At 28.4% G+C, this 22,297-nt stretch overlaps 3 protein-coding genes across 3 annotated transcripts; 2 read left to right on the forward strand and 1 right to left on the reverse strand.

Annotated features, from left to right (window-relative positions):
- The first annotated feature begins 1,372 nt into the window (after positions 1-1,372).
- Positions 1,373-6,684, forward strand: LOC108559825. The gene is made up of 4 exons (XM_017917182.1): positions 1,373-1,473; positions 3,850-3,979; positions 5,549-5,728; positions 6,098-6,684. Exons 2-4 carry the CDS (start codon positions 3,850-3,852, stop codon positions 6,478-6,480), a joined length of 693 nt encoding a protein of 230 aa, XP_017772671.1. The 5' UTR covers positions 1,373-1,473; the 3' UTR covers positions 6,481-6,684.
- Positions 6,685-9,330: 2,646 nt separating this feature from the next.
- LOC108559833 lies at positions 9,331-11,386 on the reverse strand. Its single transcript, XM_017917191.1, has 5 exons — positions 11,365-11,386; positions 10,409-11,311; positions 10,156-10,353; positions 9,923-10,103; positions 9,331-9,867 (listed from the first exon to the last, which is right to left on the reverse strand). Exons 2-5 carry the CDS (start codon positions 11,120-11,122, stop codon positions 9,719-9,721), a joined length of 1,242 nt encoding a protein of 413 aa, XP_017772680.1. The 5' UTR covers positions 11,123-11,311; positions 11,365-11,386; the 3' UTR covers positions 9,331-9,718.
- Positions 11,387-17,380: 5,994 nt separating this feature from the next.
- LOC108559842 lies at positions 17,381-22,292 on the forward strand. Its single transcript, XM_017917208.1, has 6 exons — positions 17,381-17,501; positions 18,790-18,837; positions 20,614-21,555; positions 21,606-21,827; positions 21,882-22,068; positions 22,128-22,292. The coding sequence occupies exons 2-6, from the start codon at positions 18,793-18,795 to the stop codon at positions 22,274-22,276; spliced, it is 1,545 nt and encodes a 514-aa protein (XP_017772697.1). The 5' UTR covers positions 17,381-17,501; positions 18,790-18,792; the 3' UTR covers positions 22,277-22,292.
- Positions 22,293-22,297: the final 5 nt, after the last annotated feature.

A 22,297-nucleotide genomic window follows, 5' to 3' on the forward strand; every position in this document is an offset into this window, starting at 1 on the left:
TAATCCGTTTTGCCAATATCCCGTTTAAAAATTGATTAATAGAGAACATTAAAACCGTATAAAATTTCTATACTTATTGCTGTTAAAATAATAATTGACAGAGAAAGACCAAACTTTTCATGCAAATGAAATTTATACGAAAACAAAATGTTAAAGTTTCATATATTGTATGTACTATGATTACATTAAATAATTACTTTGTTTTTATATTTAAAAATAAGCTAACTTTAAAACAATACAAGTATACATATTTTTCTATTGAATTATAATAACCATAAATTAAATTAAAAAAAAAAACTGAAATGTTCTGTTATGTTAAATATAAATTTTGATTATTAATTATGTATAAATCTTGCACAATTGAAAATTATAGATGTATAAATATATAAACATGAATTAAGTCATTATAATATAAAGAACCCATGTTGTTAGGAAATGTTTACGATACTCTTTAGTGTTTTTGTTTAAAACGAATTTAAATTTGTTTCTAATTATATTGAAATTTATAAATGCTATTATACCATGGAACAATAATATTATTATATTATTGAACTTTTAAATTTTCGAAATTATATAACATTTTATTAATTAAACAGTTAATCTTATGCATAAAATGCAACATAGCATAAAATTTAAAAAAATGTGATACTAGACATGACTAAAAAACTTGCAAACCAAACTCGAACGAAAGTATTGGAAATTCCATTGGCCTACTCTTAGTCACAAAAAAAATATGTTTACCAAGAATTATATTAAAATTAATTTAAATCCGATAATAGACAAAATTCTTAAAAATTTAATTATTTTTGAGATGTCTTGTCTTGTAGCAATATTTGTTTAAATTTGTGCATGGTTTAAATTTAATAAAAACTTTATATGGAAAATATGGGTGTAAAATTATAGTTTATTATTTACATAATTTACTGAAAAAATAATGGCATCAATAAACAATTAATATATATATATGATTTATTAGATTCTGTGTGTATTTGTTTGGCCTTTAAAATAGAATACTTCATGGACTAGACCAAATGTCATCTATATTATAAAAATACAAAGATTATGATAATACTTTGATATAAAATAAAAAATACCTTAAAATATGCGAATCTTCTTTTTCAAATGTTAAACCTCCGAAATCGAATCAAGGTTGTGCTGCTTTTATCGTACCAGAGTACGAATCGATGAAAATTTTAATTGAATGTTCACATTATTGAGACATAACGTAAATAAATGCAAACATATAGTCGATTAATAACGTTAATTAATATAGATGTAAATAGAAGTAATAAAAATAAAGTCTAACATCCTTACAGAGGAATAAAAAGTGGATTATCGTCGACGACGACAATGTCGGATTCCCTACCCAAAAACAACACAAATCCAATCGCCGTACTTTTCGTAAGCCTATAAATATAACTCTCACTCTCGACTCGACAGATTTCAGTGTGTGTGCAAGAGACGAGCCGCAAGGTAAGAAAAGAAGCCTTCGACTGTTGAATATAGAAAAGTCAAACAATCTCAGTGCTAATCGTTTCGGACAACGCCTGGCCTTTCAATATAATCCTAACAAACATAGAGTCAACAACGAAAAGTGAAACCACATCATACAACGAACGCATTCGATTCTATTCATATTTATCATCAATCAGACCAAAAACCCGTAACTAATGCTTATTAAAATATTTTCAAAATAATTATATCAAACCATTTTTTGTAATTTGACATTTACAAACATAATTGTAGGATTATTCACGGTGAGTCAATAGAATTTGGAATCGTTTTCGATTAATTATAAAAATAAATATTTTATAATATAATGTAATTTTCTTTAAAATTTTTATATTTTCTAACTAAGCAAAGTAACTTAAAATTAATTTATTAATATTTTGTAGATATTTGTATTTTAGTAATAATAATAATATTTATTGCAATAATAAGAAATACAAAATAAAACCTTAATACAACAAAAATAAAAAAAAATAAAGGGGGCGACCATAGGTCTTTCTAACCTTTCATATTATTAAATTATGAATTTAGTTGAATACATCATCACACATATAATTTTGAATATTATCAGAATATTGTTATCAATTCCATAAGTTTATACATATTAACCAACTGAATCGAATCCAACGATTATTACAAACAATTACTTAAATTTACTGGTATGTTTATCATACAAACGTTATTGTTATATGAAGTTAATGAATCATCTATTTAAAGCATTAAAATACATCTCACATTATTAATTTGGTATTTATTCTAAATTCTATTTATGTATATGAAACTGTCATCTTATATAAAAAAAATAGTAATCAAGAAAACGTGCTCATGCAATAATAAACAATTAAGTTTTTTTATTTCTAAATTTGTATCTCTTAAATTATTAATGATAAACATATAATTCTGAATACAAGATTTGTAATATTTGCCGATTCATTTCTTCGTCATGTCACTTATATACGAAGTTAAAAGTGGAAACAGTGAGTTTTCAGTATTTACGTAAAACGACATTTTTGATGACCTATTATGCATCACCGTCCTCCTTTTCTTTCTCGGCGAAAAGACGTTATTTTGTGTGTATTTATTACGTATCTGTTCTTCTTGAACTCCAACAGTGGCGCAATATGCACACTTGTTTTGATAGTTAAATTTACGACAGTAAATTACAGATTGCGCAATGTATGGCTCTCAACAACCATTGCATATTATCTTTACCATTGTTATTATTATATTCGTGATTAATTAGTGTTTCAAAAAAATAACATCAGGTTTCAATAAAAATCAACGTAAATTTGTAAATGTTTAATAATTGTTGATAATTTTAATTTCCTTCTAGAAAGAATTGAAGGAAATAAAACAGTTATTGTTGTTGATGTGTCTGCTTACGTGAGATTCTAGCTGGTCTTATGGGAAGTTTATAATAACTGGGACAATATGCAAATCACAATCAGCCACATTTGCTTTTTCGGGCCTCTTAAAGAGCGCAATAATAGTTGCATAATTATTGAAAACAAGAAATTGCTACACCCACTTTGAACATTTATTTAATTTTTAGAATCCATGGCGCCAAATGTATTTTGATATATCGATTTCTTATTTTGTAATCGTCCATTAACATTCTTTTAATAGAGACGTAATTAATAAACAAATAAAAAAAATATTTGAACAGCTGTTATACATTTTGTGACATTGCACATATGACATTGCAATTTTGAAAAATATTAAAATTCAAGATTGTTATGTTATATTCACAAATAACAACAACTACGAACTGCATTTAAGACATGAAATGCAATCACATTCAGGTTGTTTATTGTGTAAATATGCGTTATGTCATACAATAATTGGGTTTCGCAAGATCTCCCAAATCAAAAGTGGAATTCGGTCTTTATCGGTCATGTTTTTTTTCATGTAAGGAAAATTTGCAATTTCTATTCAAATTTAATACCGTTATATATAAGACGGTAGTCAAAATTATAAAATCCGTTCAAAATGCAGACAAACGTTCTAAGTTCAGTGGGTCACAATGGAAAGTTCAAAATGCGGAGGAAAAGCGTTCAAAAATTATAATTGAATAAAAACATGGGTATTTTTGAAAACCTCTTAATGTGAAATTCAATCTTCTCCTACATATGAGAAATTAATTATAGAACTAACTTATCTTTTAGAAAATTATACTTTTTTTTTGTATTATAATAAATCTATTTTTATTTATTTTTACATGAGTTGAAATTGATTTTATAGCATTGTCTTTCAATAATTATGTATTGTTTTAAATATTTACATGTATTTTTTTAAAGATTATTACACAGACAATTATTATTTTTTTTCTCTAATTTCCAGATGAATTTATTCATTTTCTTGGCCGCATTTGTCTTGGCTGCTGCTACAGCCGCCATCAACGAGGTTAGACAGCCTTCAAATCGACCAGGAAGATTCCTTTCACTGCCAAATGCCCAAAAATGCGCTAACCGTAAGTAACATTTTGGTTTTAGAATTATTTATAGCTTCCATATTCAGACTGCACAATTGGAATTTCAATGAATTATTTATATGCACAAACAAATTTATAAAAAAATGATAATAGAGAATAATAATGATGGGTGAGCATATTTATTTGATATAACAATTTTACTAAATATATTTTAGTGGTTAAAAATGCGTTTCTTAAAAATAGTATTATAACACTGGTATATTAGTCTAATACAATGATACAAATATATACATCCACAACATATATATTATTGACTAATACATGTAGAATCTATTTCAAAATAAGATATAGAAATTGCTATGGCTGCGAAGAGTGCCAACTCTGAGAAACATCTGTATTCATGGAGCTCTCATGTTGCAACTCCAATTGCATAACTCACGGTTTTAATTGTTTATGGACTGTGAAATGCCCAAGCTGTGCTTCATTCTTCCTATTGCAATAATACTTAATGGAAGACATACGAATGGGTGACATTTCAATGCTCGGGGATGCGCGGTGGGAGTTGGGGTAACAATATTTAAAAATCGCAGTCTTCGCTTTCTAAATCAACAAGGAGAGACATGAACAAAGAAAACATCTATTTCCCAACGTTCTATAACGATCGTTCGAATTTGCAATTATTATTAGATTAAAATAAACTTTTTCTATTCCGGAAAACGATTTTCCTTTAACCTATTAACAATTGCGTAGACATTACTTTTTTTTTAGTTGTTTACGAACAAAAATTACTAGTTTCTGTTTCTGCATTTTGTAAAAGTTCAATGCAAATTAATTTTGTTGTCCTTTATTGGTAATTTAGTATAATTAGTGCGCGTGACACAATTGTATTACGTTTTATATTAGTCATATAGTTTTTTTTAAGATATTTAAATAATTATTGGTCGTGACCTTACACGTGATTCAACTAAATTCAATTAACATTATGTATCTATTTTAAGAGACTTAAAAAGTTAAGTATAAAAAGTAATGAGTTTTATATTTTTATAGCAAATGATAAGTTACATTGACAATTATTTATATAAAATAAACATATATAGAATATTGAGAATAAAAATTAAACCTTGAGTAATTAATGTTTTATTGTAAATTTCTACATGTAGTTTCAATGGTCTTTCTTTAGTATTAAAAATATCTATAAAAGAAAAAAAAAAACATGTCTTGTTACGTAATGCTCGTTACTTGTATAAATATTTATATATACGCACTCGTGAAGGTTGCTAATGAAATGTTGAATCGCCCATTTGCCTACGTGGAGAATTAGCAAACAGATAGATTGGTTATGCAACGAGCGCATGGCTAAAGGAAAATTAAATTAAACACAATTAGCCACGATCGACGGATAATGTCGAAAATCGATTGTTAAAAAAAATCATTTGAAACATTTGTACTCTCGACGTAAATCCAAAACAATCCTTTAATGCCATCGCCGTTTCTTCAATAGCAAATAATTATTTTTGAAATAGTTGAACAATATGATTACTTGACCTCTTTTATTGTGTGTGTATTTGTATAGACAATACTGCTAATTAATTGTAATATTTTTTCTAGGACCAAAGCAATTCTTCTACAGAGGGCACAACTATTTCTTCAGCGGACACGTGCCCGAATTGTCCGGTAGGAAGGTCGATTGGTTAGATGGCAGGAACGTTTGCAGAGAGTATTGCATGGACCTTGTCTCGATCGAAACCCAAGAAGAAAACAACATGATCTTCAGACTCATCCAACAAAGTGAGTGTAAATCTATTGTTTGTCGTTACGAAATCGCACGGCTATTTACATACAATCAGCAAATGAAATATGTGTTAAAGCAACCGTTTCTCAATAATTACATCTCGTGCATTGTGCCTTTTCTCGATAAATTAAATAAGAAAAATAGTACAAATGAAAATCCTATATAATATTTCATAAATACTATGGTTCATAGTACAATTAGTTATTTATTTCTAAAATAGTCAATACAATAATTGTAATACAACAATATTTTTTACAACTATATAATTATATAAACACTTATGTAATAATAATTACGTGAGTAGCCTATTGACCGTTGTTATATCCGCACGAAAATATAATAATATTAATAATATTATATTTTAGATGATGTCCCTTACATCTGGACTTCTGGAAGACTATGCGACTTCAAGGGCTGCGAAAACCGTCCCGACTTGGAACCTAAATCAGTTCTGGGCTGGTTCTGGTCTGCAAACAGGGAGAAGATGGCTCCAACTAACAGATCTCCAAATGGTTGGAACTACAATCCATGGTCTTCTACCGGACACAAAAAGCAACGTCAACCTGATAACGCCGAGTTCGACATTAACGGAACAACCGAATCCTGTCTTTCAATTCTCAACAACGTCTATAACGATGGAATCGCATGGCACGACGTCGCTTGTTATCATGAGAAGCCTATCGTATGCGAGGATTCTGAGGAACTCCTCAACTATGTTGCAGCCACCAATCCAGGCATCAGATTATAAATGAATGTACTTCGGCATTTTCCTTGAAGAAAAGCCACTTTTCTTAATTGTACTTTTCACATAATTTATTTATCGACTAAGTTAAATTAAATTACAATTCTAATTGGAAACGAGTGAAGGAGAATATCAACAATATGCAGCTGTACAATAGTTTCTTTTCACATTTGTATTAGAATATCTTTCAGCAATTATGTATAAATGTGTATTTTATATTTATTTTATTAACCTATATATTTTTAGATTAAATTCTTTTACAAATACTATCGTACAATATTTATTATGTTCAAAAAAATAATCAACCATAACTCATTTAATCATCAAAATCATTTTTTTTTAATTGTACTTAATAATGTTAATTCATAAGATATTAAGTTTTGAATAATATGAAAATGACAGTCCCAGACTCCATACCGATAAGTCGTTTCTCTTTTCGCTGAATATTTCTTTTTAGTTTTCATTGTTTTGAAGTTGTTTTTCATTTAATTGATACTTTCTTCGCAGCACAAGTAGAAATTATAAATCGAATGCTGATATGATCGTCAGATCCTTGTACCAAAAGGCTTTACCAACTCCCAAAGCAACCTTTTTGGAGTAAAGAACTATTAAAAAAAATCTTCAAAGAAAGGAGCCGTATGCAATGATGAAAAGCCAAACCAATAACGAAAAGTCCAAAGCCGCAGGTTGGCGACCCCTATTGAAGCCAGTGAGGATTTCAATATGGAAGATGAATTAAAAAAAAAGAAACTACAAAAAGTCTTTCAATTATATCATTAATGTGTTTACGAACTTTCTATCTTAATAGGTCAATGAAGGGTGTAATCCTAAATTATATTATATTAGTTAATTTAACATTTCTTTATACGAAGTTTATCATTTTCGTGGTAATTTTTTATTATTTACTTTATTTGAATCACGAGTCTGAAATAGTTAAACTCTGTTTTTAGTGTAGAATCACCACATATTATCATTAATTATGACCCTTAATATGGATAAACCCAAAGAAAGGATAAATGTGGACTGACCGCTTGGCTAATTGTAATTGTTAAGCCCGCACCAAATACTTATTGGTACCTAACAAAACCATTTAAACACATTTTATGAAAATGAACTAGCCAGCTCTCTATATTGTATATCTATAAATACTGCGTTCAAGTCCATGGAAGCTAGGTCAAGAAGCGCATCTAAGTAGTATTGAATCAGTTAACAAGTTGAGCACGTGACCTAGAATACCAAAGAGTGCGAAGTAAGCATATCCCGAATCTGAATACATGGGATTTGATATCCAATGTAAACAATTGGCAGATCCTCGTCCGTCGACTATTGAATCAAACATTTCCAACAAATTTCTTTTATATATGAGATAAATACGTTATGAAAATGCTCGTGACCATTTAAAATTTTAGGGATGCGCCGTATCCACAGCATCCACGGAAGGACTGCCACTGGTAGATAGTTTCCTGAGGAAAACGTGAAAATCGATTATTTTTAACATTTATTTTTTTTAACCGTGTAAATTGAAGGATAGGAGTATATATTAAAATAATCAATTGTAATCAATTATCTTTATAAGAAAACTTATATTGGTAATTTGAAAATTGTCATTTTAAAACTACTTGGAATTTACCAGATGCAAACCAACATTAAACTGTAATAATTATAGATGAAGCTTTATATCAGTGATTCCCAAAGTGGTCTGTATCGACCCCCTGGGGTCTATGACAACCTGCAAGGGGTCTACGTCAGCGAAAAAAAAATTTGGTGGTCCACGATAGTGGATCTCAACATACTCTGATAGTACCTATTTACTTACATTATACTATCTTATAATATAAAGACATATACATTATTTATAAAAGTACCTGTGAAGTAAAAAAAATATTATATATGTTTATAAAATTGTGTAAGTTGTAGAATGTAGGCATTCGCTTTGTGGTCGCAATACATTTTAAACTTATAAAAACCTTGTAAAAACCTTACAAAATTGAAGCCAAAAGTTGATAATTTAAATTATTAAAGCATCAGGTTCATCCTTCTCACTAAAAACATTTACTTATTGCTTAGTTTATTTTTTGTTTAATTTATGTTACGTATTATATATAACAGATACAAAATTTTATTTTGAGTAGTTTTAATTTAAATTCAATCAATAAATATATAAAACTTAACATGTGTTTTTACTTTAAGTTTTTAACACTAAACTTTACTAGTTAGAAATTTACAAAAAAATCAATATCAGGCAAGTAAAGGGTCTACCCAAAACCGAAAAACATGGCAAGGGGTCTACTGCTTTATATGAAGGAAGATGGGCATCCAACGCCCTATGGTTAAGTCGCCCTAGGTTTAAAAGAAGAAGATGAAGAAGACGAAGAATAGGAAAATAATGGAAAAAACTTCCATTGGAAAAACATATGTCAACCGCTATAAGAATAACTATGACATAATAAATAAAACAGACACAAAAAAATCATTAAACAGGAAACATGCATTATCATCAAATACATTAGTAAATAGCTTACATCTATAATTATGCTATTTATACATTTGAAGTTACCATTGAATCATTAGAAAATTATATTATTTTAAAACAATAATTAAAGCACAACAAGTTGGAAAATTCTAGTGCAATTAACATAGCAGTAAACATATTTGTAATAAAATTTATTTATGATAATATAATATTGATAACATAACTGCAATTACTAAAAAATAATATATAATACCCCGTGCAGAAAGACTTATTATAATAAACCTCTAATCCAATGAAAATGCGTAAATAAATAATATTTATTAAACTGTCACATAAACCAATAATAAAAAAATTAAAACATATTTATATAATCATAATAATAAAATAAAAAAATATCAAAGAAATATTGATTTAAAAATATTTATTAACACAATTAGTAAAACTAACGGGTTTCTGGGTCCCACGACCTAACTGGGCGATGATTAAGTGGACGATAAAGAAATGTATCAAATATTAAACACAAATAAAAAGAAAATATATCATAACGTTAATATTAGTTAGAAAAAACCTTTTTTTAAAAGTGCTTTAAGTACACTTTTGGGAAATTAAGTTAATTTATATTTAAAATCATACATTCAGTGGAACACGATTTCTTGATAAATTGATTAACGTTTGCCAATATTTCTAAATTCTAACGCAAACCCTTAAACATTTTGATGTATGAAAAAAATGAACGGCTCATATATTCGTTATATTAAACAACAAACCTTTCTATGAGATCATTTTATATAATTCATCGATATGAAATACGATTCTGTTACCTAATTTTTTAACGTCTTCGTATTTCTCAATTACAGAACGATCAACAGTTAGTATAAGTAACAATTTTTCATCGTATTTTGTTAGTACGGTGTGAATACCTAAAATATATAAAATAAAGTAAAATTAGCTGCAGCGACAGTAAAAAATAGTTACCAGTTCCCGGTGAATTAGGAGGAAAACCTATAAAAGTTTTTATGGGCTTCCCAAATAATATAATATTCCTGGACATATTCATAACACTAATTCCAGCAGTTATATTCATTAAGGAAAATGTCCAATATATAATTGGATTCGGTAAAACAATCAATACATGTTGACCTAACCAGTAGGTAAACTAAAACAAAGGTTTTTAAATATTGATTTCAATATGAATTTACCAATAGAACCTCAATTTCTAATGACTTTTTAATAATTTCATAATTGTTTTTAATAATATCCAAACGTTCCATAACTGAATCAGCTTGTATAGGCAATTTTATATGAATAGCAGTGAATCTGTTCTGTAAAACATTAGTACTATCTTCGATATAAGAGGGACTTTGAACTGTACCAGTTACAATCCATTTTGGAATATTTGCACCCATCTAAAACATAAATTTGTATACAAATATATAACAAAAAGTTATTTATAATAGATACTTTCTTGTAATATTCATATAAGGATGTAGCCAAACAACTGTTGAATACATCCAAATAAGCAGCATTCAGTTTGTTTTTGATATGCTTAATTTTATTAATGTAATTATTATTATCGTCGTCATAGATAAAGACGAAATGTTTTACTTCTTCTAAATTGTAACCTCTAAGAATATTATCATCCTTGTCTATTTTCAATCCTTGAGTTAAATAACCATCTACTATATACTTTTTCCAAATATTATATCTGGGTGGTGGTTTCTGTATGTCGATTTCGAGTTCTCCGTCACCAAAACCTGAGCTAATTAAATCCAGTAGATATTTACCATCCGATAAACAATGATGGAACTTGAATATAATTACATAGTGGTTCTTTTTCAATGTTTGTTCAAGACAAATTAATACTTTCATCAATCCTCTACCTCCATTGGGCATTTTCATTGTATCGCAAAGTTTAATTTTTTCGCTCAATCCCTCATCATTCAATATCGGTCCATTCACGTCTCCGATAAATTCCAGTAACTCATCAAGATCACTCATTCCTCTAAAATAGTAGTTATAGCCAAGACAAGAATCTCGTTGATAAAACACTTTATCAAATATGCCTCCCTTTAATTTTCTTACTTTCTTGGCCATCAAGTCTATCAATTTCTTTGGATCATCGTCAAATTCAAAATGTAATAAAATGTACACGAAACAATTATCACAGTTGCACATTATAGAATCAAGTCCTTCCAATATCCCAATGAAATTGTCTGCGTGAACCAATTTTAGTATTATATTTACAAATTGTCTATATAGATACAACACTATATAAACGATATAAATTACTGGACTCAGCAGGATTGTTAAAATCAAAGATATACAAATCAATGTAAATCTATTAACAATAAAATGGAGAGAACACTAAAAATAAATTATTATTTATTATTTACAAGAGCAATTTTACACTAAATTACCTTTACACATAAAAATACGTATAGTGGTAGTTTAAGAATTGTCATTTTGATGGAAAATTCGAGAAACAAACAAGTATGTAAAAATGTGCGGTGCTGCTTTATATATAAAACAGCAGTTAAAATAAACTCGTTTTAATCAATAAGATACAAGAAATATGCATTATAACGAAATCCATTAACAAAAGATAAAATAAATCTATAATTATACATGTCTGACGTTCTTAATTAAATAGGCAACTAAATTTACACAGTATTTCAAGATATATACAGCGAAATGTATACTCGTAAAGTGAAACAATTTTTCCCATATAAATTAATGTAAATTACAATAATGCGTTCCATGCCGAAAAAGAAATATGTATAATGTTATTAACAGAAAATTAATTATTGCTAGCATTATTAAGTTTTGCACAAAAATTAATCACAAATAATACGTCAGACCGCAAGTTTGGAAAAATATGTGATCACAAACGACAATAATATGCATCTGAATGACTACTAACACCAGGAACTGTCGGTATTCGCCTGACTCCATGTGTTTATATTACTTGTATCGATCCGGGTCTTTGTGAATGTCTTTTTATACTTTTTATATTTGTTTATATAAAAAACAAACATAGTTTGTCTATATATTATAGTAGTAGTTGGGCGTTTCTTTTAGAGTAAACACAAATTATATTTGACAAAGCATATTCCGCTATAAAGAAAGATGACAAAAAAACTTATTAGTTTTAGGTTTATTTGTTGACATTTTTGTAAATTTTACATGGAAAAACACATAACAACTAAACGGAAGTAACTAGGAATAAATTTGGCCAAATTAAACTGGTTGATTGGGAAAAGGTCGCAGCTATCACCGTGGGGAACAGCTAACAACTTAAACATTGACATTATTCAACGTTTCCAATCGAAGTATCTGCGTACCCTGGTGCAAGCTCCCTGATATGTGTCAAACGACGTTATCCAAAATGACCTCTAAATTAAAACAGTGAAAAGTAAAATATCTATGTTTAGAGGATGATACCAAAACAGATTAGAAAAAGCATACCAATACTCTAGCAATGAATTTATTAGACAATAGTGAAAGACTAAAAAGCAATAACACCCTTCATCTCCCCTAGAGATTTAAAAGTTAGAAGAACGTTTTTAGTTATTTGTTTTAATTGTTAAAATTATTATTTATTTATATTATATTATATATTGTAATTATTCCGCTTATTGTTATATTTTTCTATATTCTCAAAACTATTTGCTCCTTGCCCATGTGGCAGATTGTAAATAATACATTTATTTAAAAAATAATGAATGAAAAATATACAAATAAATAACAAAAAATGAAGAGAAAATAACGCATGATTTAGAAAACCGATATACAACTGACTGTACAATTAAATATTATCATTACATTGTTAACCTTAATAATGATTTACCAACTACGATGTTATTATCGATCTAAGCACTGAAAGAAACATCAGCACTTACGAAATGCACTTAAATAATACTAATAAAATAGCAATGTCAAGCAATATCGGTAATTATTTTCATCACTTTGAATAAATAATTATTTAACCAATTATTACGTTTATAAAATGCACATAAATATTAATTAATTAATTAACTTATTGTATATTAAGAAAACAATATTAAATGTAAACTTCAGTCATAATAAAATATTAATTATATTTTATAGAACAGAATAAACAATAAGTATAATAGGTACAACAAATTAAAATTATAGTATATTGAAGAGTAGATTAACATATTGTCGTGTCCCATGTATAGAATTTTGGACACAGTGGAATATTGTCTGGTGTTGTCGTTGTGGAGTCTCAATTGTTGGGAATTTAATGAAATTCGTTTAGTTTTACATAACTTTATTTGTTACTTGGTCGATTTAAGATTCATCTTAGACTATGCTCATATTCAAAGGTTTTGTTGAGACTAATTATAAATATATATTCTACTTACAAAGTTAATAATAGGACTTGAATTCTGAGTAAAGGTATAGGAGTATCGATGGGATTGTTTTCGCTTGCTCCCATTTGTTATTAAAATGTATCGAATCGTGGACGTTCTTTTAAAACTAACATTTTTTTAAATAAATTTATATAATTCGAAAACCAGGTTTTTCCAACTAAGAAACCGGTTTTTTAGTTTAGACCTAAAATATATAAATTATTCGATTAAAAACATGAACAACAACAACACAAAATCGTCTGGCAGAAAATGGGAATATTGCCAAATCAATTCAAATTTCATGAAACAAACACAAAATCGAAAAAAAATATTATTTTATAATTAATATAAATGGGCAAACGTCCGTCGCCTGTTGAATTGCGCAAATCTTTTGTATTATCTATATTTCAAGAAAGATCTTTTCCGCCGTCGCCTGAATAATACAACGAATTCTTTTATAGTTGAAACTTTAACAATTTCTTCTCTCAGCATAGCTGTTACCATTATTCAGAACCATTACTACGACCGGTCAACCGTGAATTATGAGGTCCCAAAATCAGATTATTTCTTGTTATCATCCTCCTCTCACATTTTTTTTTAATTATCCCCGCGCTTATGTATTGGGGAGCCCCAATTCATATTTATACCCGGGGCCTCAACAATCTAAGAAAGGCACTGCTATTATCATTTGTATTGAAAAACGTTTTATCTTCTTTATATTTTAATGAAAGCGCTTCGGCAGATTTCAAAATTTCAGCTCTTTCCAATTTAGCTAATTTTGTAGGTACTATGAAAGAAAATAATTGAAATTGAAGCGCATCAAGCCCTTGGACCAACGGGTTCGTATGCGAATCAAGCCTGTTCGTGTATTTTTTAGAGAAATCTTTGACAACTTCTTCCACTGTTTTTATTCCAAAGTCCTGGTTTATAACTACATAATAAATACATCTTCACTGACAAAATGATGATAATAGTATTTTGTTTATGTCGTGTAATTTTATTCACAATCTGTTCATCAATGTGAACATTGAATTAATTTAAGATCGCGATTGACATTAGGTAGGTAATCTTTAGCGGTGGATAGTTACCATTATAATGATTTTTAATTTGTAGGTTGGCTGTCGTCTTGTAGGTTAACTTCAGTAGTATATTGATGCTCTGCGATTTCACTATTTCCTTTCACTGTGTATCTACTGCTATCCTTAACACTGTCATTTTCCATCGACTTGGCTGATGGTCCATGTGCTGAACCTCATTCATTTGACTGTCCATATGTGATTAACGATGGCCCTTTTGCTGCAAGCACCGAGAGGACTCACGAAGGGCCTGGCTTGACCAGGATTTGAACCTGCGCCCACTAGTTCGTGGGTAGGGTGACTTAACCATTAGTCGCCGTATTCGATAAGTAATAAAAATAAATAGTTCTTTGGTCAGATAATATACTAATTATCTTGACATCATCTGTTATTTTTTTATTATAAAAATCTAAAATGTTTGTTGAAAATAATTAGCCACTTATATCATCATACAATATGTTACAATTGGTTTCAAAATATTGTTAATTTGTGTCATTTCTTTTTCTGCACCATTATTAACTAGATATACGTAATAAATTATGATCAATAGCTCTTTGTATGAAGTTATACAATAAATGTTTACTGTTCACTTTCTTATTCCACTTATTTTTTTTATTAAAAATATGTTCTAAACGTAAATAAATTTTGATAAATATATGAAAAAGTAATAGAAGTATCTCCCGACATACGAACTAGTTCTGTTCCAAAGAGTTGTTCGTAAGTCGAATTTGTTCGTAAGACGGGGGAATTTGAAAAATTTCAAAATATACTTATCTTACCACACTTTATCATGGTTTTTAGTTTTATGTATGTTAAATTCCGTATTAAAATAAACAAAATACTTACAAATACTTTTCAATGTAGACATCACAATTATTTAATAAAAAACGACAAAAGAAACAAATGCAACAAAACAGATAGTACTTCTTTCAATTCATTTGAACAGTCGAAACTGTTTGATATTTACACATATATCTTTATAAAAGAATTTTCAAAAATAAAGACAAAGTCATTAGCTTAAAAATGTGAGATCATTAAGCCCATGGACAGATATTATCAAGCTGGTACCTAAATCATTCAATAGAAGATGACTGCAGTGATGAAAAAAATCGGCGAAGAAGAAAATCATGTGATTGGAGATTGGAGTACAAACAGAAGAACGAATTTAGAAATTTAGATTAATTAATACTGCTCTAAAATCCAGCTCTGTTTGATCAATAAGTCCGTAGATATTATTTCCTCCTTGAAATAAGTTTTTTATGAGAAAAAATAAGATATAAAATAATATTTAATAATCATTTTGTTTTGTCCAACCATTAACATTATTATTAAAGTATATAAAATATAATGTATAGGAGACATAAGCTAAATAATAAAATTGTAAATACTAATCTGCCGTTAACATGGATTAAATCATCCTTCACTTTGAGCACTTTGCACTTATACCATCCACAAATACACAACATGCTCAGTTGTTAAAAAAAAAAACATTAAAAAATAAGTTGTATTTTTTTTTTCGTGAAAATTCAAAAACCGGTTAAATCCGATATTGCAGAAAAGTTGAGATTCGAAAAGCGGTTTTTTTAAGTCTGTATTTGTATAAACCGGGGGTAGGGTTTAACGATGGATGAAATGATTGATTTAAAAAATAAAATTCGTCGTTTGTTTTATTATTTGTATATTTCCACTATTCTCAATGTTAATATTCAGTTCCCGAGATTATAATTTCCCGGGATTTTGCTCCCACTAATGATAACTTATTTGATATAATAAATTTGTTGCTATACTAAATGGTACTAATTTATTAAATAATCAACCAAAAAATAATAATTTTCATTAGTTTTTATATGTATAATATTTTTTTTTACATAAATCAATATGTAAACTATTGTATTGCTACGTAATGCCCAATTATTGAATCTACAAGAAACATCCAATTTGAATCTGCAAGAAATATTAACTGTAGATAGAAACAAATTAAATTAATTTTAAAACTAAAGTATGTGAGTTAAGTATAGAGTTAATAAAATAATATTAGAATAACCAAAGAATGAGCGCAAAACAATGTCATTAAAATTTACTGATTATATATAATTAAATAATAGTCATACTAAAGTAGAAGAATTCGATAAAGAATAGAGAATTTCTTGATTTAAGACGAATAATTTTTTGTTTTTAATATACAAGTAAATATATTTCATTTTTGAATGAAAATATCGCTCATTATATATATTTTTTAATGTAAAATGTACTAAAATAATTTTCTCTTTTTGTAATGTTTTAAAATGGCAGGGTCCCAGAATATTGGTATTTTCTTTTTTTATATTTATGTAACAAGGTTAAAATTAAGAAATAAAATCGAAAATAATATAGTTAATTTTGTAAAGAAATTTATTTTTTTTTATCTCTATCTTATTTTACCCGATAATCAACAATCCAAAAAAAAACTGTACCGAGTTATTATTTTTTCTACAACCTACAGCCATTTAAGTTTTGAAAATATTCTTCTTGTAGTTATTAAATTTTTTATTATCTATTTTCATCACTATTTATTGTTAAAAAAAAATAGTGTTATATTTTATGGAAATGTTATATAATGGCACTTAGTACTGTGAGAAATTACGTTGTTTTTGACCATCTGTTTATATTGTCACTTGAAATATTCCTCTTTTGCAGTGATTAACATTTGTACTTAATTATATACTATTGATTGTGAGTGTACTTTTTAAAAATATATGTTATACATTAAATGAATAAATATTGGTAATACCTTGTCAGCATAAAAGATCAAGGCATGTTATGACGCAAGTAATTTGTGTATTTTATTTTGTGGCTCCGAAGGAAAACCTGCCCAAGATATATATATTAACACGTATGCCCCAGAAGGCGATCGACAAATTCGACCAAGGTATCCCGAAATCGGTATCAAATTGTTGTGAAACCACCGCCGAAACTTTGTATCGAACAATGAATTAATACGACAGTCTGTTCGCGTCCCGTGGCCATGCAATAACGAATATTTGTCTTTCGTATTTTCAATTAAAACATATCGCATTTACTTGTCGCTATATAAATTGTTATTCACTGATTGATCTACAAGAAAAGGTAAGTTAAACATATTTTTGCTATTCATATATAATAATTGATAATTTAAATGTTTATATAAAATACTAATATTATTGTATGCAGCTAAATCAATGTTCTGTGAAATGTATTCAACTACCGTTTCTTATTCAACTACCATTTCTTATTTAATTATTGTTATGTTTCTATTTTGTGTAATGAGCAAGTGAATTAAAATTAATAACATTTATTTTTTTAATTAATTATTTGGTAACTCCAGTTTCCACATTTTTTGTGCATGATGTCGTAAGAAAGATTTTCAAGGTCTTATGGTTAACGCAATGTATTATGAAGTACGAGAATATATTTTTAAACTTTTATATTTGAAATAAAGCAATACCTCGTATAGTACGGGTAATTGGTTTCACCAATATCCTGTTTGAAACCGTACAAATCGAAGAATTTACTGCATGGGGAATTTACGGCTTGACTGCATTAATTTAAATACAAAAGATCAGTTAGTAATAGATTTTATGGTGTCATTTTGGTGTCTAACTCAATTGCCTGTGGTTTTTCTTTACCATCTATATTGAACATAAAATGCGAATACGTTGTTTTTGGTGGCAAAATAAATTTCTTCATTTCCTTCTTACACAAAAATCCCCAACACTACGAAAATGATAGTTTATTATATTATCTATAGAAACTCTTTAATATAATATAAAAAACTATTTTTTTAACTTATTTGAAATACAGAACGTTTGAAACATAAACATCTGTATTATATAGAAAAAATATACAATTATGTAAACTTTAGTAATGCAATGAGTAATATTGAAAATGTAAGCAACATTATATTTCGCTTTTGATAAATATTGATTTCATAATCTCCACACTTAATTGCTTAAGGACGCGGGGCAAATTATTGAAATCATAAATGGACACATAAATTCATATTTTTTGTTGTTTTTTTCTAATCTATTTATATAAAATTATTTACTTTACTTGTATACTATTTACTTATTTTTTTTACAATTTGTATAATTTCATGAGAATTCCTGGTATCCTCATTTTAAATTTCTCGGTAAATGCATTAACAAATCTTCTAGTTATTTTTTTTCGGTAAGTATAAATTATAATATTGCCGTTATAGTAGAACTATAATTCATATTAATTAAGGGTAAAAAAAATTGACATTAAAAAAAAATAAAATTGTAGTTTTATCAGGCTATATATATACAAACTACAATGAACGAACCATTACGGCTATTAGTTGTGTATCATTACAAAAAATCATGTGTTGTAACAATATATTTATAGTCTGTTTCAGATAATGGATTTCATCAAATTGCCTATTTTTACGTATGCTCTTGTTAAGGTACGTATCAAAGAAAATATTTTAATAAATTCTCTTTCTTCTTCATACATGACCATCAAAAACTAAACCATCAATAACTTGCTATTAAAAAAAATCTCGTAATCCTCGTCGACTATTTTTGTTAAATTCCCATTCTACTAAGTTTAGTCAGCGATATCAAAACTGATTTGAAAAGCATCCCAATACTCTAGCAATTAATTTATTAGATAATAGTGAAACCCTCCATAGATTAAAATGATATAACACCCATGATGTCCCTTATAAATTTTAAAATTAGAACAACGTTTTTAGTTATTTCATTTTATTGTTAAAATTAATTTTTATTTATATTATATTAGGTAATTTGGAAAGTTTTCAATGGGAAACTATTCCGCTCAGTGTTTATATTTTGTACAGTTCCAAAACTATTTACTGGTTGCCAGCATGTGGCAGATTCTGGATAATAAATTTATTAAAAAACATTGGTGAATTTTCTCATAATTCTGATATTTCCACAAAATACATTGAGCTTCTGATTTGCATATCATATTCTTTTATATAAACATAAAAATATTAAAAATATACATCATCGTTGAATAGGGCCTTTCTTATTTAAACTTGCATCCCTCCCTAACCTTACCAAAATGTGTCACCTAAATAGCCAACACCTAATAAAATCTTCGGCTACAGAATCAAGATAGATTCCTCAAGCTTAAAATATATCCAAATAATCTCATCTTTTTAATTGATATAATTTCAAGAAATTAATATATTGAATAGGATAAAAATGCTCTTCTTCCTCCGTCTCTCCTCCTTCAATTTAGTTAGTATCTATTGACACTATTTCAGCAGACACTCTTTGTTTTATTTATCTAGAGCATATTATCTGTTTTTCTTTCTGTGATTTGCTTGTAGATAAATTGCTTTATAAAATAATAAAAAAAATATTTTAAATACATATGTCGTGTCCCGGGATTCAAATATTTCTGGACACTGTGGAATATCTCGTAGTTATGTCGTTGTGGAGTTTTTAAGGAATGCTAGAGGTGAAGTTGGAGTTTTTATGATAATAAACTTTTTTATTCTCTATAAGATTAATAACTTCTATATCTAGATTCCAGTTTCTAGATTTGTTACTAGGTTTTTATGAGTCTAACTAGGACTCAGGAGGACTCTCCACTAAGACTAAAACTATCTTGGACTACCGACTAGCTAGGACTATCACTTTAACACTGACTCTTTAGGACTCCCTTGTATTACATAAACATCCTGTTATATAGTATTGAATTAGCATAGTGGGAGTACAATATTTGGTAAGGGAAGATAGTACCTAACTTTCTCTAATAATTAAGTGATTAGGATATTACATATTAGAGGTCATTATTGATGGGACCTTTGAGTTTGTGCACAACATAGTGATTAACAATAGTGGTATTTGTTCTAAGTCTTAATGACTTACATACATAAACATGCATAAAATAATAAGGGCTAACATAATATAAACAATAACGGTTATACGTAACACATATGTGGTTCTTCTTTTTACAAGGTTAGGCAAGGGTTTTTTTTTTAAGGAATTATTAAATCAACATTAGATTTTTATGAAAGTATGATACACTTTCATTGAGAAGTAAAGTAACATTTATTGTAAACATAAATAAAACAAACAAATGTTAATCGAGTATTTCTTCCTTTGTTCAAATATTTTCTTAACTTGTTCTTTTCGAATATATGCTGATGTTTAAAACTTTATTTGTAAACTTATTATGTGTACATTATAGTTTATATATTTTTCAGCACAAATTGCAAAATGATTTTAAATTATCGAAGAACCAAGACATGCCATTTGTAATAATCAACGTGCTACTGACACTCGCCGCTCTTCTCGTTGCGATCCCCGTCGTATTAATACTTTGTATGTACAAATACTTAATTAGTTTCATTTTATATATGAAATATGATAAGAAGTATCGTTACATTATGCCGGGAATAGATAGTTTCTGCAATCGTGAATACAGATGTCTCATAAATTCCGTGCTTTTTGTAGAATACAAAAAGTCCCCATCGGAATTGCTGGAAGACTTGCGCGAAAGAATAAACAACGTTCTGCATGGAACACACGAGAAAATATCTTTTACCAGGCATAGATTCATGGGTCTAGATTTCTACTTGAAACGAGATTTTAATGTTGAAGAATTGGTAAGGCCAATGATCAAAGGTGAATGTACACAATTAAGTAGTTCGGCTTTTGCTGAAATTATATCTATCGAAGATAAATTGGTAATGCCTGGAAATGATATGGGCATGTTCGAAGTGTCAGTTGGACAGCAGCCGATGGCCGAAGATGTATACAACTCGTCGAATGTTTATCCGATCTTGTTTAGAATGCATCATTCTCTGTGTGATGGAATTTCGTTTATAAACGCTTTTTACACAACTTTCATTGATAACGAATTGCCTGCAATCGAAAAATCAATGAAAGATAAAATAATTGAAAATATGATAGACTTGAAACTGGCCACGCAAACTACAACCATTAAAAATAATATGTTCAGCCTTAGAGATCATAACTCGTTAAGAGGTTACAACTTATTAGAAGACAAGCACTTTGTGTGGACCACAAAGTTAAATTCAGAAATTCTGTTGAAAGTAAAGAAAATTAGGAAATACTATGGTACTTCTTTCGCTAGTACCATTACTGCTTGCTTAACAAGTAGCCTTCATGAACACTTGGCAAAGGTATGGAGAGTGTCATTCAATAAAAAGTATTTTGAATAATTTTTTTTTAGAGTAATGAAAAAATTCCTGATACAATATTAGCAGGTCTTGTTGTATTACCAAAACCGTGCACTTTTCAATGGGGAAAAATGAGAACTGAATTTGTTAATGAATTTGGCGCTGTTGCCATCCAATTGCCCATAAGTGTAGACAGTGTTAAAAATCCCATTGTTACACGAATCAAATTGGTCCAAAAAGAATACGAAACAATACAGAAGACCATAGATTGTCAAGTAAGTATATTAAATTACAATGTAAGCAACGTGCAACAATATTAAATATTTTAGCTAAATTATTGGTTCATCAAATTCCTCATACCAATGCTACCTGCTCCTGTGACAGACTACTTGAAGAAAATCCCATCGATAACAATGGGCATCAGCAATTTACCAGGAGGTCCCGAATTCTCGTTATTCAACGATGACGGCAAAGTCATAGATAATTTAAATTTCCCTCCAAACAGCACAGGAACTGGTGAGTTTTTTGGATATATTTCATTAATTATAATTTTATTAATCGCAATTTAAATTTAGGAATTCACGTTGCTATCATAACCTACGGGTCGTACCTTAGACTCTCAATAACGGTCGACAAGAGTGTCGTTAGGAAATTCACAGATGTCCAAGAAATACTCGACAACACGACCAAGTACATTGAAGACCTGGCGGACAATTGCAAATGATTATTATGTTAATAACGAATA

Source organism: Nicrophorus vespilloides, unplaced genomic scaffold (genome assembly GCF_001412225.1).
Source record: "Nicrophorus vespilloides isolate i.1.1-1 unplaced genomic scaffold, Nicve_v1.0, whole genome shotgun sequence".
In the NCBI taxonomy this organism is placed as follows: Eukaryota; Metazoa; Arthropoda; class Insecta; order Coleoptera; family Silphidae; genus Nicrophorus; species Nicrophorus vespilloides.